The 27,793-nt window shown below is 45.5% G+C and overlaps 1 protein-coding gene across 1 annotated transcript; it reads left to right on the top strand.

Moving 5' to 3' along the window:
- The first annotated feature begins 25 nt into the window (after positions 1 to 25).
- On the top strand, positions 26 to 27,178 carry LBP (lipopolysaccharide binding protein). The gene is made up of 15 exons (XM_059896883.1): positions 26 to 149; positions 3,996 to 4,110; positions 5,270 to 5,398; positions 8,156 to 8,311; positions 8,919 to 8,982; positions 12,731 to 12,794; positions 15,148 to 15,239; positions 16,373 to 16,549; positions 17,919 to 17,978; positions 19,959 to 20,126; positions 21,514 to 21,581; positions 22,117 to 22,159; positions 24,144 to 24,207; positions 25,018 to 25,094; positions 27,134 to 27,178. The coding sequence occupies exons 1-15, from the start codon at positions 26 to 28 to the stop codon at positions 27,176 to 27,178; spliced, it is 1,446 nt and encodes a 481-aa protein (XP_059752866.1).
- The last annotated feature ends 615 nt before the right edge of the window (positions 27,179 to 27,793 follow it).

Below are 27,793 nucleotides of genomic sequence, written 5' to 3'. Positions count from 1 at the left end.
TGGCCCAGCCCTCTGGGAACCCAGGATGGGGACCTTGGCTGGGGCCCTGTCCTCCCTCCTGCTGGGAATGATGCTCACATCCACCCCCGGGGCCCTGGGTGCCAACCCTGGCCTGGTCGCCAGGATCACTGACAAGGGCTTGGAGTATGGTAAGGAGCTGCGGTTGTTGGCTGGACTTGGCTGACCCGCTTGGCCCCAGGCTGCTCTGGGTACGGCGGGGGACACAGAGGGGACTCTCTCCCTTCGGGTAGTGCAGACTTCCCGGTCAGGCAAACCTGGCTCGGGTTCTAGCCTCGTCACCCAACCCCTGGGCCACTTGGGCACGTTACTTGTCTTAGCTGGGTTCCCCACTAGCCAACAGAGATAAAGATTTGGGTGAGAGTAGTTGATTTGGGAGATGATTCCAGGAAACACCGTAGGAGAGTAGCGATGTGAGATGGGAAAGACAAGGTGGCCAGTAGAGGCGTATCATTAAACCAGCTACCGCCTCAGTGACGGGAACAGTTCCGCTGGAAAATTTTTGCTCGAGTTTGAAAACATATGCCTTAAAACTAGATGTCAGGGACTTCCCTGGCGGTCCAGTGGTTAAGACTCTGCACTCCCAATGCAGGGGGCACGGGTTTGATCCCTGGTCGGGGAACTAAGATCCCACATGCTGTGCAGCACAGCCAAAAAATAAACAAAAAACAAAAAAATATATATTAAAAAAAAACAACAAAAAAAAACTAGGGACTTCCCTGGTGGTGCAGTGGTTAAGAATCCGCCTGCCAATGCAGGGGACACGGGTTTGGGCCCTGGTCCCGGAAGATCCCACATGCTGCAGAGCAACTAAGCCTGTGCGCCACAACTACTGAGCCTGCGCTCCAGAGCCCGCTAGCCACAACTACTGAGCCCGCACGCCACAACTACTGAAGCCCGCGTGCCTAGAGCCCGTGCTCCGCAGCAAGAGAAGCCACCGCAATGAGAAGCCCGCGCACTGCAGCGAAGAGTAGCCCCCGCTCACCGCAACTAGAGAAAGCCTGCGTGCAGCAACGAAGACCCAACGCAGCCAATAAATAAATAAATTAATTAATTAATTAATTAATTTTTAAAAAATTGATGTCAGAATGGTGGTTACCACCCGGAAGGGGCACAGGGAGCCTGAAGGGGTGCTGGGAATGCCCTGCGTCTTGCTCTGGGCGGCGGCTACATGGGTGCATAAACATGTAAAAATTACCTGGCAATACCTTTAAGATTAGTGCCCTTTAGGTTATACCTCTATGGATGTTATACCTCAGTTTTAAAGAATGGGCAAAAGTAGGACTATATTTTATTTTTTATTGGAATATAGATGATTTACAATATTGTGTTAGTTTCAGGTATACAGCAAACTGATTCAGGCTTTTTTTTTTTTTTTTGCAGATTATATTCCATTATAGGTTATTACAAGATACTGAATATAGTTCCCTGTGCTATACAGTAAATCCTTGTTGCGTATCTAGTTTATGTGCAGCAGTTTGTATCTGTTAATCCCATACTCCTTATTTATCCCTCCCCCCACACCTTTCATAACCATGTTTGTTTTCTATGTCTGTGAGTTTGTTTCTGTTTTGTATATTGATTCATTTGTAGTATTTTTTTAAAAGATGCTAAAACAAAGCCTCAGAAATAATCTGTCCAAGGGGCAAGGGATCTAGGGTATTTATACACCGCTCCCCTCAGTACTAGATGGAGGGCTGCTCCTCACATTTATGGAGGCTCAATTGCCTTATCTGTTCACTGGGGTAATAACATTCCCTCAGGTAGAGTCGTTGGGAGCCCAGATTGGCTGGGGACAGAGAGGGAAATCAAGGAAGGGTTCTTGGAGGAGGTGAGGTAGAAAAGATACGTTAACCAGGGACAAGAGATAGCATTTTGGCAGAGAGACTGGCTCATGCATTTGCTGGAGGGAGGACTGCAAAGTGGTATGAGGCGGAGTCGGGGAGACCCCTGGTCATCTGTGTACACACACCCTCCCTGAGGGCAGAATCCTGGGTCTCTCATACCTCAAATAAACAGAAAGTCCTAGCGAATGCTGTTTATATTTAAACCCTAGATCAGGCAAAATTTGCCTTTTGCTCCTTTCCACTGTGTAAATGTAACCAGTCCTCCAGAGTTGGACATTTTGGTCCTTTCCATATTTTTAATGACATAAACCTTGCATTTACTGAGTACCTGATGTGTCAGGCACCAAGCAAGGGTGCTTTTTAAAAAAAATTAAATTAAATTAATTAATTAATTAATTTATTTTTAACATCTTTATTGGAGTATAATTGCTTTACATTGCTGTGTTAATTTCTGCTGTATAACAAAGTGAACCAGCTATATACATATACATATATCCCCACATCTCCTCCCTCTTGCGTCTCCCTCCCATCCTCCTTATCCCACCCCTCTAGGCGGTCACAAAGCACGAGCTGATCTCCCTGTGCTATGCGGCTGCTTCCCACTAGCTATCTATTTTACATTTGGTAGTGTATATACGTCCATGCCACTCTCTCACTTCGTCCCAGCTTACCCTTCCCCCTCTCCGTGTCCTCAAGTCCATTCTCTACGTCTGTGTCTTTATTCCTGTCCTGCCCCTAGGTTCTTCAGAATCATTTTTTTTTTTAGATTCCATACATACGTTAGCATACGGTATTTGTTTTTCTCTTTCTGACTTACTTCACTCTGTATGACAGACTCTAGGTCCATCCACCTCACTACAAATAACTCAATTTCATTTCTTTTTATGGCTGAGTAATGTTTCAGTGTATATATGTGACACATCTTTATCCATTCATCTGTCAGTGGACACTTAGGTTGCTTCCATGTCCTGGCTATTGTAAATAGAGCTGCAGTGAATATTGTGGTACATGACTCTTTTTGAATTATGGCTTTCTCAGGGTATATGCCCAGCAGTGGGATTGCTGGGTCATATGGTAGTTCTATTTTTAGTTTTTTAAGGAACCTCTATACTGTTCTCAATAGTGGCTCTATCAATTTACATTCCCACCAACAGTTCAAGAGGGTTCCCTTTTCTCCACACCCTCTCCAGCATTTATTGTTTCTAGATTTTTTGATGATGGCCATTCTGACCAGTGTGAGGTGATACCTCATTGTAGTTTTGATTTGCATTTCTGTAATGATTAGTGATGTTGAGCATCCTTTCATGTGTTTGTTGGCAATCTGTATATCTTCTTTGGAGAAATGTCTGTTTAGGTCTTCTGCCCATTTTTGGACTGGGTTGTTTGTTTTTTTGATATTGAGCTGCATGAGCTGCTTGTATATTTTAGAGATTAATCCTTTGTCAGTCGCTTCATTTGCAAATATTTTCTCCCATTCTGAGGGTTGTCTTTTCATCTTGTTTATGGTTTCCTTTGCTGTGCAAAAGCTTTTAAGTTTCATTAGGTCCCATTTGTTTAGTCTTGTTTTTATTTCCATTTCTCTAGGAGGTGGGTCAAAAAGGATAAGCAAGGGTGCTTTTTATCCTGTCAGCCCATTTTTGCTTTGCAATGATCTCTTTTAACCCTCATGCCACCCCAGTGAGGAAAGTATTATTATCATTGCTATTTGACAGACAGAGAACACCAAGGTTGAAAACTTGCTCAAGGTCACCCACCTAGAAAGGTTGCCAACACCAGAATCCTAGCCCTAAAATCCTTACAGTCGCTTCTACACAGGCTAGATGCCATGAAGGACAGGAAAGAGGGCCACCCACCAAGCACACAGCACTCCTCCCTCTCGGAGTTGCTGACAAAGGCATTGTTTCCTCATCCATAACATGGGCATGAACATAACTACCCCACCAGAAATGCAGTGACGCTCCTGAGTGTTTCTCTTGCTGCTTGGTGCTCTAGAGGGGCTCAATAACCTGCAACTGTAATTAATGCTAATCAGGAAATCGACCTCTTTCCCCAGGGCAGGTGTGAGCCACTGAAGGGTTTAGAGGGAGGTAGGCTGACTAAGCTGACTCCCAGCTTTTTTCCCATCCACAGTGGCCCAAGAGGAGCTGGTGGCTCTGCAGAGTAAACTGCATGATATCACACTGCCCGACTTCAGTGGGGACGTCAAGATCAAATACATCGGCAATGCGCACTATGAATTCCACAGGTGGGGCTCTGAGGTGACTGGGCAGGGGCCGAGGGGTTCCGGAGAGGAAGGGAGGGAGAGCCCCAGGATTGGCTCGGGACATCTCTGGGGCAGACGGTGGGATGGTTCCTCGCAGAATTCAGAGGGAAGTTCTGGGAGGAACTTGGGCCTCTTCATTCATTCATACAACAAATATTAATGACGACCCACTAGCTGTGTGACCTGAGCCTCAGCTTCCTTATCTGTAAAATGGGGATAACATGCTACCTCTTTGGAGGGGTAATCCAGGCTCTGGCCTGGCCACTGGATGTAGCCTGGAAGGGAAGATAGACCTTAAACATTGTTTTAAATAAACCTTAAATTTTAGATGTAGGTGCCCTCTTAGCCCTGAGGTTGGCACATCTGGAGGAGTCAGCTAAAGTTTCCTGGACGCAGTGGCATTTGAGCTGAGTCTTCAAAGGATATTTAGACCTGAGCAGCTGATGCTTTTTTAAAAAAAGGCATCAAACACTTTTTTGAAGGATTGACAATGGAGCGGGGGCAATTGAGCCCACAGCTCATCACGCACCTCTCTGCTCACCACTGATGGCTTCATTCAGTCCTATTTTTATTCAGTCCATCAGTAAACATCTATTGGGCACCTACTGTGTACCGGGCAAAGAAGATGGAACTTGACCATTCTTTTCCCACTGATGGCTCCACAATACATGTCATCTTGATTTGCTTCTCCCAGCCCTTCTGTGTCTCTTCTTGAGGCTGCCTTCGGCCTTCTCTGAATCTGATTCCCCCACCTGGAGGTGTGGAGGAAAGGGATGATGGGGTGCATCTATGCACCCTACTCAGGACCCCAGCCAGGGGCACATGAGCTCTGATCCTGACTGCGCAGCTCTGGGCAAATGCATCCCTTCTGAGAGGTTCTATGTCCGCCTCTGTAAAAAGGGAACCTGAACAGTGCTGAACCCCTCTGTGAGACAAACTGACATAATGCATGTAAAATACTTGACATGGTTGCCTGGTCAGTGCAGGGCGCACAGCAGGTAAGTGTGGGGAGCCAGAAGCCTGTCTGATGCAGGCTCAGCTGGCCTAGTCCCCGTAGGATGGGGGCGAGAGCCAGACCCCTGCTGAGGCTGGACCTGCCTCTGCCTCCGGGCTGATGCCGCTTCTGTGGGTCTCTCTCCAGCCTGGACATCCACAGCTGTGAGCTGCTCGGCTCTGCTCTGAAGCCCCTCCCCAGCCACGGCCTGCATTTCTCCATCTCCGACTCCTTCATCAGGGTCAAGGGCAAGTGGAAGGTGCGCAAGCGGATACTGTAAGTTGACTCTGCTTCCAGGCCCTCGGAACCTTGGCTTTGGCTTTCATTCCACCCTTCTTGGGTCCAAGGTGTTCCTAGCTTCCCCCATGGCAGACCCCAAGGCAAGAATTCAAGTGCAAGTACTTTATCTGGGGAGCGACCTAAGGAAACATAGAGGGGGTGTGCAGAAGTGAGGTGGGGAAGAAGAAGGGGGTCGGCTTGGCAGTTACTGGAGCTCAACCCTCCCGGGGACCCCTGGGGACAGTGTAGGCAGAGCACACCTCTGAGGTACCCCAACCTCCTGTTTGCCATTGGTCAGGGGTAGCTCTCAGGGGCGTGACCTCTCCAGCACTTTGAACTGTTCTCTGACCTCTGAGGTCCTTGGATGGAAGGTGGGTTAGTGTCCTTGGGCTGCCATAATGAAATGTCACAGACTAGGGGGTTCAACAACTGAAATTTATTTTCTCACACTTCTGGAGGCTGGAAGTCCAAGATCAAGATGTGGGCAGGTTTAGTTTCTTCTGAGACTTCTTTCCTGGGCTTGCAGATGGCTGCTCTGTTGCCATGTCTGCACATGGTCATCCCTCCATGAGCCTGCATCCCTGGTGCTTCTCTGTGTGTCCAAATCTCCTCTTCTTAGAATGACAGATTGGACTCTAGCCCACCCTAATGGTCTCATTTTAACTGAATCACTGTCTCAAACACAGTCACATTCTGGTTACTGAGGGACCTTCAACATTTGAATCTGGGGGGACACAATTCAGCCCATAACAGGAGGGCAACTATGGGCGACCTGCCCTGTCCTACACAGTAGCCTCTGGCCACATGTCCTTACTGAATACATGAAAAGTGGCTGGAACAAATGGGGATCTGTCGTAAGTGTAAAACACCAGAGTTGAAGATTCAGCACAAAAAAAGAACATAAGAAATCTCATTAATAATTTTTACATTGATCACATGTTGAAATGATAATCATATTAAATGATGATTCACTTTTAATGAATCATTAAAATGATTCATTTTAATCACTATTAAAATGATTCTCACCTTTTTCCTTTTGCTTTTTTTAATGTGGCTACTAGAAAATTTTAAATTACCCATGTAGTTCACATTATATTTCTGTTGGACAACACTGCTTTAGAAAGATGCTCAGTATATAGGTCACCTATATTTGCATATTTATTCAATTTCCATGACAGGAATCAGGCCATACTCTTCAAGATCTCTTATATGAGCATATGAATATCTACCTCATTCTTTTTTTTAAACTTTTTTTTAATGTAACTTTTTTTAAGATTTTTTTTTTTGATGTGGACCATTTTTAAAGTCTTTATTGAATTTGTTACAATATTGCTTCTGTTTTATGTTTTGGTTTTTTGGCCACGAGGCATGTGGGATCTTAGCTCCCCGACCAGGGATCAAACCCGCACCCTCTGCATTGGAAGGGGGAGTCTTAACCACTGGACCTCCAGGGAAGTCCCTGTGATATTTTTTTAAGGTGAAATTCACATAACATGAAATTAACCATTTTAAAGTATACAATTCAGTGGCATCTAGTACATTCACAGTGTTGTGCAACCACCACCTCTACCTAGTCCTACAATATTTCCATCACCCCAAAAGATGCTCCATACCTATTAAGCACTAACTCCCCATTTCCCCCTCCCCCAGCCCTGGGCCACCACCAACCCGCCTCTGTCTCTATGGATTTGCCAATCCAGGACATATAAATGAAATTGTATAGTATGTGACATTTTGTTTCTGACTTTTGTCATGTAGCATAATATTTTTGAGGTTCATCCACACTACAGCATGCATCAGTGCTTTATTCTTTTGTATGGATGGGTAATATTTCACTGTATAACTAGACCACATTTGGCTTCATTCTTTTTAAAGGCTGCATAGCATAGATGCCCACAACTTATTGAACCTATCCCAACTAGTTGACATTTAAGGTTGTTTCCTCATTTCTTGCTATTAGCCATGATGCTTCAGTGAGCTGCCCCACACATATATCTTGACTGGACGAGCCACAGAGTAAAGACTTAGAAGTAAAATTACTGGGCCAAAGATTTGTGGTTAAAATCAGGATAGATCCCACCAGTTTGTGTTCTAGATGTGCTTTCCCAACGAGTGTTTTGTTTTCCCATATCTTCACAAGCACTGGGTATGAAAACTTCTAAACTTTTTAACAACCTGTTAGGTGAAAACTGGCATCATTGTTATTTTCATTTTTAATAACTTCTCATGTGCTTATTTGCAATTGAACTTCCTGTTCATATCTTTGATCTCTTTTTTTTCCTTTTGTCCTCTCCTTATTTCTTTGTATAGGCTTGTTCTTTGTGTATTAAGGAAATTAACTCATATATTAGCTCACATGTTACGGAAATTAGCTCTTTGCCTGGATCAAGATGCAATTTTTTTTTTACTTTGCATATGGCATTTTTTTGTTGTTGTTCACTAAAGTTTTAATTTTCAGTGCTGGCAAGTTTATCCACCATTTCCTTTATGGCTTCTGAGACTTGGATCTAACCTAGAAAGGCTTTTGCCCATCCCTGACCATAAGTAAATGAACCCAAGCTTTCTTCTTGATCTTTTATGGTCTTATTTGTAATAAATCTTTGCTTTGTAATAAATATTTGTAATAATTTTTGTAATTAAATTTTTACTGCAGCTTCACTTATTTGGGGGTAAGAATTGAGATTTATATTTTCCCCCCAAATGGTGGCCGACCCTAGTCTAGGAATCAATTACTACTTCTCTTATCTCCTCTAGGAAACTAGACGGCTCCTTTGACGTGAAGGTCAAGGGCATCACCATTTCAGTCAATCTCCTCTTGGGCAGCGAGCCCTCTGGGAGACCCAAGGTCGCTGTTTCTAGCTGCAGCAGCGCCATCCGTGATGTGGAGGTGCACATGTCGGGAGATTTGGGGTAGGTCACCATCGGGACACTGACCAGCTTGACCCCTGGCTGCAGCCAGAGGCCCATCCAGCCCAAGGCCTGGCCACCGATAAGCATGAGGGTCCAGGCGTAATGCATGGGTATATCACGTGCACTTGGAGGTAATTCTTTGGGGGACCTGCTGAAATTAACAGAAGCAGATATAAGCTCGGAGTACTGGTGTGCCATTTCCACCAAAAAACAAACTTCACCACCAACAGGCAAGTGCAATTTGGCTACTGAAGGAACACAAAGACTTTTGGCCAAAGGAGAGTTTGTGGAAAATATATAAACCCTTGAGCAAGTCTCTTCAAGTCTCAGTTTTGTTGATTAGAAAAACATGGATTCTCCAGCCCCTGCCCCAAATCTACTGACTTTGGGGCACAGCAGGGGGCTGGGATGCCAGATGCACTGAATCAGTGAGTGTGCTGGAACTGGGACTCTGCATATTCGTCCCATCCAGGATTCTGGGACCCAGCAGGGGACCAGAATGGGGTGGGGAGGGCTCCCTTGGGGACTGGCCTGGCTCTCCCTACTGCCCCACTGTCCCTGCACTCAGTGGCACACAGCTGATCGTCCACCGTGCTTCTCTCCCCAGGTGGTTGCTGAATCTCTTCCACCATCAGATCGAGTCCAAGTTCCGAAGAGTATTGGAGAGCAAGGTAAGAATGTCCAAGGGGCTGGCACTGCCGAGCCACTCAAGGGGCTGGGCCCAAGTCCTTAATGGGCTCTGGCCTTGAACAGCCCCAGGGGCTGGCCCAGGCACACTTGGGCTCAAGGCCCAGAGAGGACAAATCAAGGTCATGAAGCTGGTGTGCGGCAAAGCTGGGGGCAAAATGTAGGTCTCTGGGCTCCGAGTCTATCCAGTTAGACAGAAAATGGTTAGATGCTTGGCCAAGGGTAAAGCAGCAGGGGCCAAATGGAGACGCCTGCTTGGCCTTGCTCACCGCCCGCCCCGGCCCTGCAGGCCACAAACGCAAAAAAGAAAATCAACACTTAGGTGCCTGCAGAGACCAAGCAGGAAACTTTGGGAGTGTGTGGACCAGGTGGGAGTTCTGGTTCCTACCTGGGCGAAGAGCACCTGCTTTGTACGCGTGGAAGCAGCAACAGAGTGTCAGTTCTTCCCATTAAAAAATTATGTGAATCTCCAAATTTTGGAATCTCTGGCTCAAAGAAAGAGGTTTCATGTTAACTTTCAGTTCTCCCACTCGCTCACTTCACCCCAAGATCCCATTTCTGGGGTATCATATACCTGGAGCTGTGTCTGTAGCAATGACTGTGCTTGGGAAGGAGAAAGTAACAAAGGAGGATAAAACACGTGCACACACCGCTCTTGGTTCAACATCTGGTTTGGCTTTGAGTGCCTCCTGGTGGTTGAAGAGAGAATAGCATGCAGGCCCCACAGATTGGATGCAGCAAGCTGCCTTCTGTTCCTTGTCTTATCCTGGTGTCGTGGGGTCTAGGTGAGCTTGGGAAATATGCCAGCCTCCTTCTCAAGCACCCCATCGCCAATTGCCACGTTGCCATGCCTTTCTGAGTGGGGCATAATATTCTTCAGTGGTTTGGATTTATACTCCCCTGTTGATAATGGAGATAATAATGATTAATAATAATAATGTATAAAAATAGTACCATATTACAATTAATAATAATATAATAATTATCAGGGTAATAAGTTACCCTGATATATTATTTTGATAAATTAATATAATTAATGTTATACAGAATGTGTCACTGTATAACTATTCTTATTTATAATAATAATGGTGGCTATTTGTTGAGCCTGTGGTTTGGCTAAGAATACTGTACTAATCACCTCACATAGGCAATGCCGCTGGATCTTAACCACAGCCTCTGAAGGGGATACCGTTTCCCACATTTGACGGTGAAGGCTCTGAGCGTGGAGTAACTTGTTCAGTGGTCACCTTGTTGACAAGAGGCTAGATCAGGATTTGAATTTCCTGGAGCTTGGAGCAGCTTGTACCAAAGGCCTTGCAGGGGCTGGTGTCTCAGGAAAGATGGAGATCTCCCCTGACCCCTAATCTTTTCTTTTTAATTAATTAATTAACTTATTTTGGCTGCGTTGGGTCTTTGTTGCTGTGCATGGGCTTTCTCTAGTTGCGGTGAGCGGGGACTACTCTTCGTTGTGGTGCGCGGGCTTCTCGTTGCAGTGGTTTCACTTGTTGCAGAGCACGGGCTCTAGGCGCACGGGCTTCAGTAGTTGTGGCACGTGGGCTCATTAGTTGTGGCTCGCGGGCTCTAGAGCGCAGGCTTCGTAGTTGTGGCGCACGGGCTTAGTTGCTCAGCCGCATGTGGGATCTTCCTGGACCAGGGCTCGAACCCGTGTCCCCTGCATTGGCAGGCGGATTCTTAACCACTGCGCCACCAGGGAAGTCCTGACCCCTGATTCTTATAGGGCTTCAGAAAGCTCCTTCTCCCAGGACAACTAAGAGCCTGGTGCAGGACCGACCGTTCGGATTCCCCATTCAGGGAGGGATGTGGTATCTGACTGGCAGGGCTAAGCATAATGAGTCCTTGCTGAGTGCTTACTCTCTGGGCCATATACACTCATCATCTTATAACCTCACCCCACCCCCTGCCAAACACCCTGGAAAGCACTGGGCCTTGTCACTGTATCCTGAGGTGAGGACCCCAAAGCAGAGAGAGATTCTGCAAAGGTCACACAGCCAGTGGAGACTTAGCAGGATTTGAACCCAGGTTTTCAGACTTCCCTACTACACCCTTAACCACTGCCCCAACCTGCCTCTCTGGGAGACCTTACTGCGTGTCTGGAGCCGAAGCACCTGAAGGCCTCCCTTCCCCCATTGGATGAGGTCGACAGAGTTTCCTGGCTCCTTTGAAACCAACCATGAAGGTTCCTCACCACCTCTTTGCTTTATTTCTGGCAGCTCCCCACTACCAAACTCTTCTCCCAGAAACTGGGCCGGCTGCAAAGGGAGGTGAAGATTTCACCCCTTGTCTGCCCAACCCCCAGCCTAGTCCTTCCCCACAACCCTGTGCCTGGTTTATGCCTGCTCACCCTTTAGCTTGCCCTTAAAATGCCACCTCTTCAAGGGAGCCGTCGGTGACCCCCTCACTAGGCCAGGGCCCCATCCATGCTCTTGGACCCCCCCGCCCACGTGCCCCTCCCTCCGCTGTATCTGTGCATCCAGTTTGCACCACAGGTGATAGCTGGTTAATCAAAAAAGCTGTTTAAAGTGAGGACTCACTCACACACACCTGAACAAAGAAAATATTTACATATGAATCCAAATGTTTTAAGATACAGTAAATGTAAATTCAGTTGACCTAGGCCCAGAACTGTTCTTTGTAAACAGTCTCTTGATTGGCATTGCACTGTCCTTCTTTCATTCAACATGCCTCTGCTACAAATTCCAGCTCAGATTTCTTTAACCACAATGAGAATCGAAAGACATTTGCAAAGCAATCCCAATGCAGAATCCTTCTAGATTTTTATGATTGTCTTCCTTGTAAGCTTTTCTGGTCCACACCAATTTACCAGCATTTTCTTTAAGCAACTCGCCTTTCCAAAACACTTAACCATAGGTTTTGGGGAATTGCCTGGTGGTCCAGTGGTTAGAGCTCCGTGCTTTCACTGCCGAGGGTGTAGATTTGATCCCTGGTCAGGGCACTAAGATTCCTCAAGCCATGAGGCATAGCCAAAAAAACAAAAAAAAAGAAGGAAAGAAAACATAGGTTTTCATAGAAACAACTCTTGTCTCAGTCATATTTCATGGGTTTACATAAATAATTTGAGTGATTGCAATAACAAGGAAAGCAAACAGGTTAGAGAACACACATTTCCTTTTCTTGAGAAGCACGCAGCTCAACTGGGACAAAAAATTCTGAGTGCTTAGTGTGTGTGGTAGTCTGCTGGATGGGAGGGTTCAGTCTTCCATGGGCAGCAGGGGACATGCGGACTAATGATCAATCCAGCTAACCTGTTAAGTGATGACATTTAAGAAGTATCTGCGTTAAGTATACACTTTGTGTGGCTATTGCTACTTATTGTCTAGTTCTGCTATTTCAACTCTAGACCCTGGGAGACCAGGGCATCCCAAAGGAAAAGGTCCTTCATGATGGAGTTTCAGGCAGTGCCTCTAGCCATGTCCCCTCATCCGCTGCTTAGTTGACTACCTAGCTCTGATTTCCAGTCCTGGGATGGACTTTGACAGGTCCAACTGGACCCTATTGGGGTCTACATGGGGGCCGACATGTTTTTGATCATTTCTACTTTCTCAGTACCTGGCACATCATAAGCACTTATACATTTTTGTAGAATCAATGACCAATTAGCAAAGAAGTGAAATAATGGAACTAAAGCAATTAGCACAGGGCCAGACCAAAGCCAGGGAACTCACTCAGGCTTTCTCTTCCCATATTTTTCAGATTTGCAAAATAATCCAGGACTCGGTGACCTCTGACCTACAGCCTTATCTCCAAACTCTGCCAGGTAGGACACCCCACCCATCCCTGGGATACTTGATTTTTACTAATTTTTGTAAGTGCGTACATGTACCTTATAAAACCTTACATGGAATAGAAGTGTTGAAAGTTAAAATTAAAATCCCCTTTTCTCCCCAAATTTTCTTCCAAGAGGTAACCTCTGTTTTGGGTGTATACTCTCAGATATTTCCTTTGAATGTACAAATATAAATATACACATACATAAGCATATGACTATACATTCACGTATGTATTCCTTTTGTTCATGGATATATGTGAATATGCATAATTACGAATATATATATTAGTCTATAATAATAGAGACATTGTTCTTTTGTAACTTGTATACTTTGGAGATCTTTTTACATCAGCACATACAAATTGACCTCATTTTTTAAAACTTTTGTGTGGAAGTTAATACAGAGAGAAAAGTGCTCAAATCATAAGTGAAGAGTTTTTAGAAATTGTTCATGAACTGGTCACACGCATGTACCAGCTTCCAGATCAATATACAGAACACGACTGGCCTTTCAGAGTCCTCTCGTGTCTCCTTCTGACACTACCCACCCCTCAGGGTGACCACTAACCCAGCTTCTCCCAGCAAAGATTAGTTTTGCACTTTGTACACCAATGGAACCATACAGTAGAGTCTTTTATCAAGAGTTGGAGGCTTTCTCTATTCAACTTTTTTTTTTAAAGGATACACATTTTATTTATTTTTTAATTTTTTTATTTTTTTATTTATTTATTTATATTTTATTTATTTATTTTTGGCTGCGTTGGATCTTTGTTGCTGCGCACGGGCTTTCTCTAGTTGCAGCGAGCGGGGGCTACTCTTCGTTGCCGTGCGCGGGCTTCTTATTGCGGTGTCTCCTCTTGTTGCGGAGCACGGGCTCTAGGCGCACGGGTTTCAGTAGTTGTGGCACGTGGGCTCAGTAGTTGTGCCGCACGGACTTAGTTGCTCCGCGACATGTGGGATCTTCCCAGACCAGGGATCGAACCCATGTCCCCTGCACTGGCAGGCGGATTCTTAACCACTGCGCCACCAGGGAAGCCCTATTCAACTTTAAAATATGAGGTCAATCCATATTGTTGCATATTGTGAGTTCATTCATTCTCCTGCTGTGTAATCCACTGTGTCCACGTCTCTCCATTTATTTATCTATTGTACTATTGAAGGCCATTTGGGTAGTTTCAGTTTTAGACCATTGTGGGTAGGTGCTGTGAACATTCTAGCTCCTGTGGATGCACATCTTTGGGTACATACCCAGGAGAGAAATTACAGGTTCTTGTGGTGCGCATAGGTTCAGCCTTACCAGATCCTGCCAAACAGTTTTCCAAAGTGGTTTTAATAGACCTCATTTTTTTTTTTTTTTTTTTTTTTTTGGCCATGCCACGTGGCTTGCAGGATCTTAGTTCCCTGACCAGGGATTGAACCCATGCCCCCTGCAGTGGAAGCATGGAGTCCTAACTACTGGACCACCAGGGAATTCATTTTAATAGCCGCATAGTGTTCTATCTTAACGGATGTCTCCATTTATTTAATAAGTCCCCAGCTGCTGGATAGGTAGGTTTGCTGCCGTCCTTTGCTATTGCCAACAGTGGGGCAGGGAGCGCCTCACACCACCTCTTCCCCTTCACGTGTAGCAAGTGGAGGCCCCGGATCTTGGCTACACACATAAAGTTGGCAGAAACAGGCCCTGGCAAATTGTTGAGGTGTTCTCTCATGCCTTGGCCCCCAGGTCCTCCACACTCACCTGTTGACATTCCCCTTCAGCAGACATCCAGGCAGGCACAGACACTCAAGTGCTTGGGACAGAAAACTCCAGTCCCTCCAGGGCCTATGGAGGAGAGTCTCTGGGCCCTTTCGACATGGCCCAGCCTTCCTGGTTATTTGGTTCGTTCTGGTAGGAGGCTGATTTCCCGGAAGATCAAGGTCTCGGTTGTAAACTTGGGGAGCAATAGCTTCGACTGGAGAGTTTTTCCTATTGTGTGGCTTCCTAGGTGTGGAAGGGCGGCCAGACCTGAGTTCCTCCTGCCCTCAGGGTATGTGTGTGTGTGTCTATGTGTCTGTGTGTGTGTGTGACTGTGTGTCTGAGTATGTGAGACTCTGGAAACTGCTCAGGCCCTGGGCTAAGCATACCAGCCCCCTTGTGGCTAAATCACCAGTGGAACCGAAGAACCCATGTCATCTCTTTCTTGGCAAAGGAGCTCTTTGCCCCCAGCACTGGGCTGGGTGGAGGGGCTTAAGGTGGAGGGGCAGGGGGCTCTGCAGAAAGTCACAGAGAGTGTGGGTCAGCCAGAGCCCTCACCCCTTCTCCCTCGCCGGCCTCCTAATTCTGCCCTTCCCCCGTTCACAGTCACCATGGAGATGGACATTTTCGCTGGGATTGATTACAGCTTAATGGAGGCCCCTCAGGCAACAGCGGAAATACTGGACGTGATGTTTAAGGTAAAAGGGTCTGGGGCGGGGGCTTGGGCGGGTCCAGGCCCGGTGTGACATCGCCTCAGGGTCAACCCTTCCTGGGGCCTCTTGTTCTCCTGGCTTCAGATCTGTCCTCATCTCCCCGTGGTTCCCACTGTGTCAAGGGCAGGGCGATATGGATTGCTGCGGGGTGTTCCCAGAGCCAGGATCCTCCCACGGGGTCTTCTTTTTTTTTTTGGCTGTGCCGGGTCTTCGTTGCGGTGCGCGGGCTTCTCATTGCGGTGGCTTCTCTTGTTGCGCAGCATGGGCTCTAGAGCTCAGGCTCAGTAGCTGTGGCGCACAGGCTTAGTTGCTCCGCGACGTGTGGGATCTTCCCGGACCAGGGCTCGAACCTGTGTCCCCTGCATTGGCAGGTGGATTCTTAACCACTGCGCCACGAAGGAAGCCCCTCCGAGGCTGTCTTACATCACTTACGCCTTGAAACTTCCCTTCCCCCTTCCTCCCCTCTTTCACCTTTCCCACCATGCAGGTGAGGTCAACCAGAGCTGGCCCTCAGTGGTGTAGAGGAGCCGGCCAGGAGGTCCTATAGGTTAATAGACTAAAGCTTCTGAGGATCGTTTCATTAAGGGATTCTGGATACACACTTTGATCCAAAGGAAAACATCCTTTTTATTCTTTGATTTTTATTGGAGTATAGTTGATTTACAATGTTGTGTTAGTTTCAGGTGCACAGCAAAGTGTATCAGTTATACATATACATATATCCTCTCTCTCTTTTTTTTTTAAGATTCTTTTCCCATATAGGTCATTACAGAGCATTGAGTAGAGTTCCCTGTGCTATACAGCAGGTTCTTATTAGTTATCTATTTTATATATAGTAGTGTGTATATATCAGTACCAATCTCCCAATTTATCCCTCCCCCCCTTATCCCCTGGTAACCATAAGTTTCCTACATCTGTGACTCTACTTCTGTTTTGTAAATAAGTTCATTTGTACCCTTTTTTTTAGATTCCAAGGAAAACTTATTTAATGGTAGCGTTTCAGGCAGTGCCTCCCGTCCGTGTTCCCTCATCAGACTCTATAGGCAACTACCTAGCTCAGGTGTCCAGCCCTGGGATAGACTTAGAAAAGTTCAAATGGATTCTATCTCTCTCTCCAGGGGGAAATTTTTAGCCGTGATCACCGCTCCCCAGTTGCCTTCCTTGCTCCTGTCATGAGCCTTCCTGAGGAACACAGCCGAATGGTCTACTTTGCCATCTCTAATTATGCCTTCAACACCGCCAGCCTAGTTTATCACAAAGTGGGATACCTGAACTTTTCCATCACAGATGACATGGTGAGAATCATAGCACAATAGCTCCCACAAATGACACTGTCTCCTTCCATCTTTCCTTTCCAAGTATTTACATCAGTGAATTAGTAAATTATGACTAAGAAGAAAGATCAAGAGCAGGAAAATATAAGTTAGTATGATTTCCCTTTTCACTTTGGCTGCCAGAAAGCTCAAAGTCAAAGTTCTTTCTCCCTTAGAACAATTGTGGAAGACTTTGTGGCTTGCTTGTCTGTCTTTCACTATTCCTTCCAGACTCGATCTGTTATTCTAATTCATACTTTCTTTCATCCTGATGGTCTGTGGAGGTTTAAAAAAAGATTTTAGTGAATTAGGCAGGACAATAGATACACTGATAAATGCGTAAAGTTACATAGAATAGAAAATAAAGACCAAGTTAAAAGTAAAGCACAATTTTATAAAGACACTGGGCCCCAAAATTGATTTTTTTTAAAATCGCGAATCTGTGCAGGAGCTTCCTGTAGCCAAAATGGAAAGGGTACATGATTTAGTGATTCACAGCAAAAAGGAGAGACGAAGTCTTCCGAGCACTTAGCTCTAAAATAACTGTCTCAGATGTGGCTTCGTATAGAGGTTACTAAATTTTAGAGTGGATCACGTGGTTAATATTTCTTTCAGTTTCTTTAATATTTCTGGAGTTTAGATGGATGTTTCTTGTAGCTCTTTGTAAAAGCTGAGGCCTCATGAACAATGTACGGATGGTGGGGGAAACACAATGCAGTCCAAATTGGATGGTCCAGCCTACCCTGGTAATAAATTGAGGACCAGCAGTGATGGATGGAGTGACATTTGTCCTTTGACTCACCCACACCCAGGCCTTTTGCTTCTATTGCCATGTTTGAGTCACCCTTCCCACCTGTGGTACAGTCCTTTCTTTCAGTGGGTGGGATCACGGTAGCTGTGTTTTATTGAGCGCTCACTATGTGCTAGGCCTTGGGCTAGATGCTTTGTACCCACCATTTCACTTAGCCCTCACAGTGACCCAACAAGTGGGGACTATAATTATCTCCATTTTATAGGTGAGGAATTTGGGGCTCAGAGAGGTAAAGGCACTCACCTGAGATCACATAGTCACGAAGCCAAGAGTCAAACCTAGATCTGCATGATTGCAAATCTCACCCTTGTGGATGCTCTGATTGAGTCCTGCATGTCACTTATGGCCCAAGGAGAGCAGTCAGGATCCCAAGGACTCGTGTGCCCATGGTGAATGCAGAACGGGCATCTCGCCATTGCCATGGTAACCCTGAGCCGTCAAGAAGCTACGTTATTGAATATCCCCCCACTTCCCCATCTCTCTTCAGAACTTCGGCTCTGGCCGGAGCACCTGAAACTTCTTTGTGTCCCTTTGCCACAGGTTCCGCCTACTTCTAACATCCGACTGACCACCAAGTCCTTCCGCGCCTTCTTCCCCCGGGTAAGGCTTCCCTCAGCCCTCAGGGTGCAGGCTGAGCCCCCAATACTTCAGGGGTCTTCTTTAAAACCTCCACACTCCTCTCAGCTTGACCAAGAGTCAGAAGGCCAGCAGCGGGGCCCCCAGTGAAGGCCGTGGTGCTGCAGGTTTGGGGACTCCCTTCCCTTCAAGGCCCAGATAACAGAGGCCTGAGCCCTGTGTCTTGTGGGACCACAGGCTGCCCAGTCTTTTGCTGCTGATCTCTGACAATACCAAGGAATGCCGACATGTCCCACAAAATGTGTCCTAATTAATAACACCAAGCAATGACAGAGGGCGTACTAGGGGTCAGGCACTGTTCTTGGTGCTTTAAAAAATTACTTTTTGAATGGATAATAAATTCTCATTGTTCAAGATTCAAAAGATATAAAAGGTTATAGAATGGAAAGTCCCATCCACTCCTGTCCCCTAAACATCCAGTTCACACCCCGAGTCTATCAATATTATCAGATCGTACACATCTTTCTGGGGCTATTCTATGTATAGGTGAACAAATGTATGTCTTTCCTCCATTTTTGTACAAAAATGGAGGTATATTTTACACTCCATTTTGTACCTTACTTTTTCCCTTAGTATACCAGGAGATGATTCCATGTAGGTAGATAAAGAGCTTCCTCACTCTTGTTTTCTTGGGAATCCAGTCTGCCATTGTATTATGAATGGACCATAGTTTGGGTTAATCAGTCCCCCATGGAAGGACATTTATGTTGTTTCCAGTCTTTTGCTACATCAGTGTTGCAGTGAATAACCCTGTAGCTTGGTCTTTGCTGGACTAAGCTCTTCATGTTCAATATCTCATTTAATCCCACAGAAATCCACCTGTCCTGTCCCCTCTCCCCTACCTCCTGAGTCCCCCCAAGACACAGCTCAGACAGGTGGTAGTGTTTAAAGTTCCTTGCAGAAGGCTTGATGATGGCTGAGAGGAATTATAACGGTGGGAAAATGGTTGAACTTTAAATACTGCGGTACCTGGGTCACGTCCTTCCATAACATACCCTCACAGCAGGCCCTTTCTCTCCCTAGAGCCCCACAAAAGCCCAACCTGCCACCATGTTGTCGGCGCTAGCTTTAGAGGGACCTTGGCTTCATCCTGGTTCCAACATCCCTTTTGCCCAGAAAGAGGAGGAAACTCTTCCTCTCCCTTCCTGCTCACATCATAATCAGCCTGACACAGAAGCAGCTCAGGTCACCTTCTTAGTCAAGTGGCTTACCTCCTCAACCTTCTAAAGATCTCCCTTTTACAACTGAATGTAGATTTTATATTTGCATAACCAAAAGGCTCATGGGACTGTCATTCCTCCACCAACTTACCCCGTAAAAGGAACAGTCTTGACCCCGAATTAAATTCTAATTAAAAGGAAAATTGCCAGCTCTTTGAAATGGTGGGATCTAGGTGTGTTGTGCTTCAAAAACATTGGTGTCTGGTCTTTGCATGTGCAGTTACCTGAGTGTGATGGGGGTATAGAGAAAAAACTAGCTCTCACCCATTGCCCAGGGAGGGGTGTGGAGTGAAAAAAAAATCAGCCTAATCTTTCTGGAGGACAGTTTGGCAATCAGTAACTGGCAGAAGCTTTAAAAATATCCCTGCCCTTGGACTCAGCAATTCCATGTCTAGGAATGTATCCCCCAAAATAATAGCCAAGGGTACACAGAAGAGTGGTCTTTAAAATGGCAAAACCTTGGAGACAGCTTGATGTGCAATAGATCAATTGCAGTACCCATGCACAGTGGAATACAATGCAGCCATGAGATAAATGACACAGACTCCATATGTCTGACGTGGAAGGATGTCCAGTTATACCTTCAAGAGAAAAAAGCACAGAGCATTTTGTGGAAATTAAACCAACCAAGAAGTGTCCTCAGCTTGATCTGACTCCCTCAAGGTTCTCCCAGCAAACCTGCATGTTTCCTTCTCTTGACATAATTTCTTCATTCCGCCCTCAGTTAGGCAGACTGTACCCCAACATGAACTTAGAGCTCCAAGGCACAGTGGTCTCTGCCCCGTTCCTGAACTTCAGCCCTGGGAATCTGTCCTCAGCTGCCCAATTGGAGATTGAGGCCTTTGTGCTCCTGCCCAACTCCGTCAAGGAGCCTGTCTTCCGGCTTGGTGTGGTAAGGTTCAAAGGCTTGGCAAACATTGTTCTCTTTTCCTACATGCTTTTTCCCCCACTCCCCAGCTGGCTAATTCCTTAAGATAGATCTCAACTTAAGTATCGCTTCCTCAGATAGGCCTTTCTTGGTTGCCCTTACCCCTGATCTACCTTAGGCCCCTTGTCATTTTTTTTTCTTGTGGCACCCTATTATTTTTCCTCATAGGCCTTATTGTAAAGATACCAATGTAGCTGTTTGCAGGTTTATTTGCTTAATGTATGTTTGCCCAACTAAGTGAGTCTGGGCTATTGTGGGGAGGAAGGCATAGGGGATCTTTGACCTGTTGCTCTGCTCTGTATCTATATCTGGCCCCTGAAGACTACATTTCCCAGGCTTCCTTGCACTGACTTCCAGCTAGGTCAGCCAATGGAAGACACTGTCAGGAGAATGGAGGGTGGGAGGAAGGAAGAAGCCAGAGTATTTCTTCTTCTCTCTTTATCTTGGACAGAGACTCAGGCACTGACTGTGTCTCCTCCATGGTGCCTCCCCAATTCCTCCCTCTGTTCCTCCAGTCCTGGGGTGGAAGCAGCTTCCCACCTCTGCTAATCTCTGAGTTGCCTCTCCAACTCTTTTTTAACTTCTCAGCAATTCCATCATTTGTATAACCAATCCCCTGTATGAAATTCCCTCTTGGTTAAATATTGAGAGTTGTGTCTCCCTTCTCAATGGACCCTGTCAAACAGAGAAGGGATTCCGAGTTTTTTGGGGGTCCTGCTCACAGGATGGAGAACTTTGCTCTCTTGTTCCAGGTTTGAAACTCAGCAAGACAAATTTCTAGAAGAGTAATTGCTCCCAGATGTTATATCTGCAATTTGATATTGTTGTTACTGTTATCAAAATTGTTGTCAATATATTTTATTATTTATTATTTTTATTTTTATTATTTTGGTAAAGTAGAAAAGGATAGCTTTATTGCTTTGCCAGGCAAAGGGGAACACACCAGACTTCTGCCTTGAAAAACTACGTGTCCCCAATATATTTTAAATTAAAACATAAGCTATTATTATTACTATTATTATTTACTAGGGCTGAATCTTGGCCCTGAGATAATTAGAAATGGTCCCTTTAGAGATCTCCAGGGATAGGCCTCTATACCTTCTCTTGGTAGTATGTTCAAAGTTTAATTGCTATCATAGTCAGCAATTTCAAGTAAAAATGTTCAAGTCCAAGTTCAAATGTTTATTGAGCACCCATGATGAGCTTCCTGGGAGTCTAATCTAGTGGGCAAGTTCCTGCTTTAACTCAGTGAGATGTTTGCTTAGAGGAGACAGCCAGTCCTCATAGTTATCCATTCTGTACATGACAACCTCCTTCATTTAGACCTGTTTCTTTCTACTGGAATTACCAGGCCACTAATGTGTCTGTCATGTTGACCTTCAACACCAGCAAGATCACTGGATTCCTGAAGCCAGCAAAGTAAGTCAGCCTCGTGACTTACATGGGGGGCGCTCAACTGGGCTCCATCTGACACTGCAGCTGATTCCCTGTAGCTGGAGGTGGGATGTAACCAGAGCCCCCTGTCAATGTTAGGGGCCCACGGTTTGGGAAGGAAACTTAAATTTTACCCCAGTTGGCCCAATTCCTTGGGCCAACTGGATCTGCCTCCATAAACTTCCTTTTCACCTAACCCCCATTACTTCCAAATTTCTAAAGAATTTACTAATACTGCTTTTTCTTAATCTATGAATTTTAGACATCAGCAATATTGACTTCCTGAAATTATAGAGACTGAGTTCTTTTATGCTACACACTTCCCCTCTGTAAGTCTTCCCAATAAGGTTGTATCATTGTTTTTGGTTCCTCAATCACCTTTTTCACTCTCACTGCTACGACACCCTTGGCCCTGTGCCTTCTCAAGCTGGTGTCTCCTCCTTTCTAGGGATCCCTACATTGCTTAGGTTTCCCTTGAACATAATGCCCACATCTCTGAATCTTCTCTGATTTGTTATAGGATGCAAGTGGAACTGAAAGAATCTAAAGTTGGAGTATTCAATGTAAGTTATTATTGTTTTTATTTATGAAATAATTAGGGTAATAATTAATTTAGAGTATTTACTAAGCAATGCTTTGGCACCTATAATAGAAAATAGAAAAGGAGAAGAGTTACTCTCTGCCCTAGAAAAGCATAGAAGTCCTTGAGGACAGGAACCATAGGGCAGAGGAACAGTTACCTCCCAATATAAGACAATATAATTAAATCATCTATTGGACAGAATTCTTTTAACTGCAAAGAATAGAAAGCCAACTAAAAGTGTCTTAAGCAAACAGAAGGAATGTATAGGCTCATAACCAAAAAACAAAAACAAAAACGCTAAGGCTAGAGGTTTCAGGCGTAGCTGGATCCAGGTGTTCAAATTAGTACATCAAGAATCTCTCTCCAAGGGAAGGGGAGAGGGGCGATATAGGGATAGGGGGAAAACGGTTATTATGGGACTGTATAAAATCATGTGTGTGAAACTTTTGAAAATTGTAGAGCACTACAGAATTTAAAGTATCTTTCATTCAATTTTTTAAAAAGAAAAAAAGAATATATTCCCAAAAAAAAGAATCTCTATCTCTCCATTCTGCTTTCATCTGTGTTGGCTTCATTCTCAGGCAGGTTCTTCCCACTGGTGGAAAACTCACAAATTTCCTGTGGTTTCTTTTTTTTTAACCCACACACACACAAAAAGCCCTCGTTGGATTAATCTTAGTCATGTGCCCATTCTTTAGCCAATCACGTGGTAGGAAATTGGACAAGGTCAATTGGCTGAGCATGGGTTTAATCTACACTCCCAGCGCCAGGATTTGCAGTCCCAAACCACATGGACTGAGATTGGAAAGGAGGGTTCCCCAGGAGAAAATAGGGACTATTATTAAAACAGAAGGAATTGAGTGCTTGGCAGCCAAAACCAAGAGATGATTTCCACAAAGAGGAAAAAGTGGTGAAATAGATGGCGCCATATTAAAGGAGGAAAAAGAATGGGAAGTTTTATGTGGGCTGAAACAATCGAGGAGAGATTTCTGAAAAGAGGGAAGGTGGGGTGATGGCAGCTACTCACAAGCCAAGGAGGAGATGGAAAGACTTTAATCTATAGTTGGCTTCCTTTTTACCATCCTATGGATACTGGTTCCCTCTGACCACACTTTACCTGCCCTCCACTTCCCAGACTTTCCCTCAAGTAGAAGTGGAAAAAATACATCAAGTGTGGGGAGAAACATTGCCCACAGGGACCCTGAAGGATGACTCCTTTCAGAGAACGAAGGCTAAAGTGAATAATGACACACTAATATTGTATCTGTGCATGGCATGTAAAAATGTTCTATGAAGTAAATTATTCATATGTAAAGAGTCACAAAAAGACATCCTATCATGTTTTCAGAACATCTACTGTAAAAAATAAGACCTGTAGAATCAGATAAATCTGGATTCAAATTCAGACCCTGCTGCCCGATTTCTAGCAAGTCACTTTCATTCTGTGGGCCTCAGTTTTCTTATCTGTGAAATGGGGACATTAATATTAACTTCGAAGTGTTATAGTGAAGATTGAATCAGGTGTAGATGTAATGCTCTGAGCCCTATACCTGGCACGTAGTGAGTGTTAAAAGTTGGATTTCATAATTTTTGTTTTGACTTAAAAATCTTTTTTATTATATAAGTAACTTGGGAAAACATTTCCACTGTAAAAAGAAAAATTAAATACTAAAGATAAGGCTAAGCCAAACATTGATGTTCTTCCTGGAGGATAGATAGTTGGGCGTGCAGTCTTCCAAATTTTTCTATCCCTTTGTACACATATAAATGTGCATCTCAAAATAGTTTTATCTTATAAAGTAGTAGCATTATGTAAGTATCTACCTGAAATTTGCTTTTTTTCAAGCCTTTTGCTATGTCAGCGCATACAAAACCACCCCACCCACGGGGTGGCCTCTGTGGAGGTTTGTTGGTGGGCAAGATGGTACATGTGGTTATGGTGTACCTCTCCTATTCTCCACCAGGTGGAGCTGTTGGAGGCGCTGCTTAATTACTACCTTCTCAACACCCTCTACCCCAAGGTCAATGGTAAGTATCACTATGGATTTTTCCAAGTCAAGAGTGGACACTGCTCTTTGGGGGAAAGAACGCTGGGACCAGGGCTCTCCTGCAGGCTGTGTGACCTTGGGCGAGTCACTTATCTTCTCTGAGCTTCGGTGGCCTGTCTGTGAGATGGGAGTGTTAAAGTTGGCCTCACCTCATTCCAGGCCTCTAAGGAGGGTTGAGAATAGGGGCAGTTTTTGGAACACAGTAAACCTCCTCCTAAGAGAGAAAGAGGGGCTCACAGAAGTGCCCACACACACCCTGAAGTGACAGGTGAGACTGAGAACCAAGTTAATATACAGGGTACAAGGCAGCCCACCTCTAAAATCACATTTCCCAGTTAGTTGCCATCTCCCTGGTCAAAAAATAAAGCTTAAAGACCTAAACCCTCCTTCCATGAGACCCTGCTTCATTTGGCTACAGTAGAAAGCAGGATGCAGGTGGGGGGCAGAGAGCAAATGCCCAGTGGACTCTTATCATGAGTAGACGCTGCCCCATCCCTGCCACTGTCTCCACAGAGCACCGTGGCTGAGGGCTCAGGCTCCCCTGTCTGTCTGCCTGGCATCAAATCCCAGTTCTTCCACTTTCTAGCTATGTAACCTAGGACAGGTTACTTGGCCACTCTGTGCCTCAGTTTCCTTATCTGTAACATGGGAATAATAATCCCAATCTTTGGTGATAATTAAATGGGAATATACTGTGTATAGAGTTTGCAGAGAGGAACTTTTTGGTGTAAAATTTTCTCCGTAATTAGGTATTAACAAATCTCTCTTGATGTTCTGCCTCAACCTCCAGAGAAGTTGACTGAAGGCTTCCCCCTCCCTCTGCTAAAGCGTATTCAGCTCTATGACCCTGTTCTCCAGATCCACAAGGTCAGTGGGTTCAGCGGGGTTCTGAGGAATTGGGGAGGGGGGTTGGTTAGCTTTCCTGGTTTGCAGGCTATAACCCAGTGGGTGGGACCCAGCCCAACCCTGCAGCTGGGAAAGCCTCAACGGGGGTGGGATGGTTCAGGGTCAGCTGGATGCCATTAAGCCGTCCACGTGTCCTTTAGAAGTGGCACCTCTATGGGGGCAGGAGGGATTTGACACAACCTGTGTCACAACTTTCCACCCCCTGCCCCCCTGCCCCCTGACCATGGGTGACCTGGGAGAACCTCAAGACCAGCTCATTTTAAAAATACAGCAATCCTAGCCATGCCAACAGCTCAGGTTCTGAAAGCCATTTGTAAGTTTTTAAAATTTCTTCTAATTTCTTGGGAATTCCCTGGTGGCCCAGTGGTTAGGACTCGGCACTTTCACTGCGGAGGGCCCGGGTTCAATCCCTGGTCTGGGAACTGAGATCCCACAAGCCGTGTGGTGAGGCCAAAATTAATTAATTAATTAATTAAAATTTCTCCTAATTTCTTAAATGGAAGACTTTGATGTATTAATAGATACATGTTTAGTGTGCCGTCCCTCATAGACCCATTGCCCCACCACACTCATAGCTTGACTTCTGGTGTACTTCCTTCCAGCCTTTTGTCTCCTCTAAGCATTTTCTGAAATTGTTTTCTTGTTCTGGATAGTTGCCTTGCTAGCGCTCACACCTGTTTTCTTTCTTTTCTTTTGGTTGCAATCTAGTCTCCCTTCCCACCCCCCACCAATGTTAAATTCTGTCCCAACCATGCAAGGGACCATAATTTACTTAACTATTTGAATACCAAGGAATATGTCTGATTCTTCACCAGACTCTCCACTCTTCTGACCAAGCATTTTATGCGCCATCTGTGCCCCACGGTTCAGGTTACCTTTCTAGAAGAGCATCCGTAAGGTGGGATGACTGGGTTGGCAGGCTTGTGAGCATTAAAGGAGATGCTGCTTTGTGCCTGGTACATAATCAACATCCAGCAAACAACAGCTACTAAAGAGAGGGCCAGGCAGCAGAGTGGTCAGGGACATTGAAACAGAGATCAACTGAGACATTTGAAAAACAAATATCCAGAGCCCTTTTGCGTCCAGAGATACTCAACACCCAACTATTGTTGAGAGTTTATAAGGAGTGAGACAGATCACTGTTCAAAGCAAGGACTGATTGACAATTCACGCAGCTGGCCTCAGTTTTCTCCTGTGTAAAGTGGGGTGTAGCCCAAACCTCACTGGGCAGTTATGAAGATTAGAGCTTCTAGCTCAGTTGGGCACAATGGAAGTCATTAGAAGATTTGTTAGATTGACCCTTGAACAACACGGGTTTGAATGGCCCCATGTCCGTGTATACGCAGATTTTTTTCAGTAATAAATACAATATTATGGTACTACACCATCTCCGCAGTTGGTTGAATCTGTGTATGAGGAACTGCGGCCGCGAGGAACCGCGGATATGGAGGGCTGACTGTAAATTATACGTGGATTTTTCCACCCATCGGCGCCCCTAACCCTGCAGTTGTTCAATGGTCAACTGTATATACTATCATATTCATTAAAATGTTGAGGTCAACTCTGCCCATGTGTTTGACCCCCAAAGGCAGGGGATGGGTTGCTGTGGGAAAGAATTGGATTTTGCTCTGAGTTCAGAATTCCCACCCCTTTGGTGATGGAAACTTATGAGGAAGTAGGAGAATAAACCCCAGCAGCTCACAGTTTTGTCTTGTTCACCAAGGAGAGAGAATTTAGGTGACACAGGGGACATTTATGAGGTCTGCCAGGAAGCAGCAGCTTGGGAAATGACAGATAAATTGCCACCTTAGAGAAGGTAGCTGGCAAAAGCTGTGCTTTATGGAGACCTTGGGGACAGAGGCACACGCTCGATTTATGCACTGACCTGGTTTCTGGCAGAGCTTGTGCTTCCCCAGACGTGGGCCTCCCTTTAAATCAGAGATGCATCTTTCTGGAGTAGAGGATGCTTTTACCATCCTGTCCTGTCTTGTCTCTCCTAGGACTTCCTGTTTTTGGGCACCAACGTCCGGTACCTGAGAGTTTGAGGACAGGGCGAAAGACAGGGCTTGGGGGCCACAGCTGGATTGCCAAGTTGCATTTCCAGATGTGCAGCATATTCCTGGAGATTCTGGGAGGATGAAGACCATTTCTGTTATCAGCTCTGGGGGCCTGGCCTCGGTCCCCACACTCCTTTCAGCACATACACCCACACCCCCTCTAACTCTGGACTTTACTTTCCCACCAGGACGGACCGTCCTCCTCCACTAGCCTGTACTATCTTTAAGGGCAGGCACTGTCTTTTTTATTCACCATCGGATCCCTGTGCCTAGCAGAGTGCTTGCACTTAGTAGGTCCTCAATAAATATTTATTGAATGGCTCAATGAAGGAACTATCTGGTACTCTAGCTGAACCTCCCTACTGCCAACCCTCTCTTACTTAAGGGGTCCTTGGATGGTCAGCTCCATCTGTGGTCTTCAAGGATGAACTCTGACCACATTCTCATTTCTCAGCACTGCTGCTGTGGGAACCTCAATGAGAGAACGTGGGATTCCACTCCCTGCTCAGCCCTGGACCTGGTGCTGATGCTGGCTCTCTAAGACAATTGTCCATCTCAGTTTGGGGGCAGTTCATGGGTAGTTCATGGGCTCATTTCAGTACA

Source organism: Balaenoptera ricei, chromosome 15, assembly GCF_028023285.1.
Source record: "Balaenoptera ricei isolate mBalRic1 chromosome 15, mBalRic1.hap2, whole genome shotgun sequence".
Taxonomy (NCBI): Eukaryota; Metazoa; Chordata; class Mammalia; order Artiodactyla; family Balaenopteridae; genus Balaenoptera; species Balaenoptera ricei.
Note: the sequence above shows the minus strand (reverse complement) of the source record. Positions and strands in the feature narration are given on the sequence as shown.

Excerpts from the sequence above, each read along its gene's own strand:
- LBP (XM_059896883.1), top strand. The coding sequence starts at position 26 with ATGGGGACCTTGGCTGGGGCCCTGTCCTCCCTCCTGCTGGGAATGATG. Across the intron at positions 8,983-12,730 it reads GAAGAGTATTGGAGAGCAAG|ATTTGCAAAATAATCCAGGA; the intron begins GTAAGAATGTCC and ends CATATTTTTCAG. Across the intron at positions 17,979-19,958 it reads TCCGCGCCTTCTTCCCCCGG|TTAGGCAGACTGTACCCCAA; the intron begins GTAAGGCTTCCC and ends TTCCGCCCTCAG.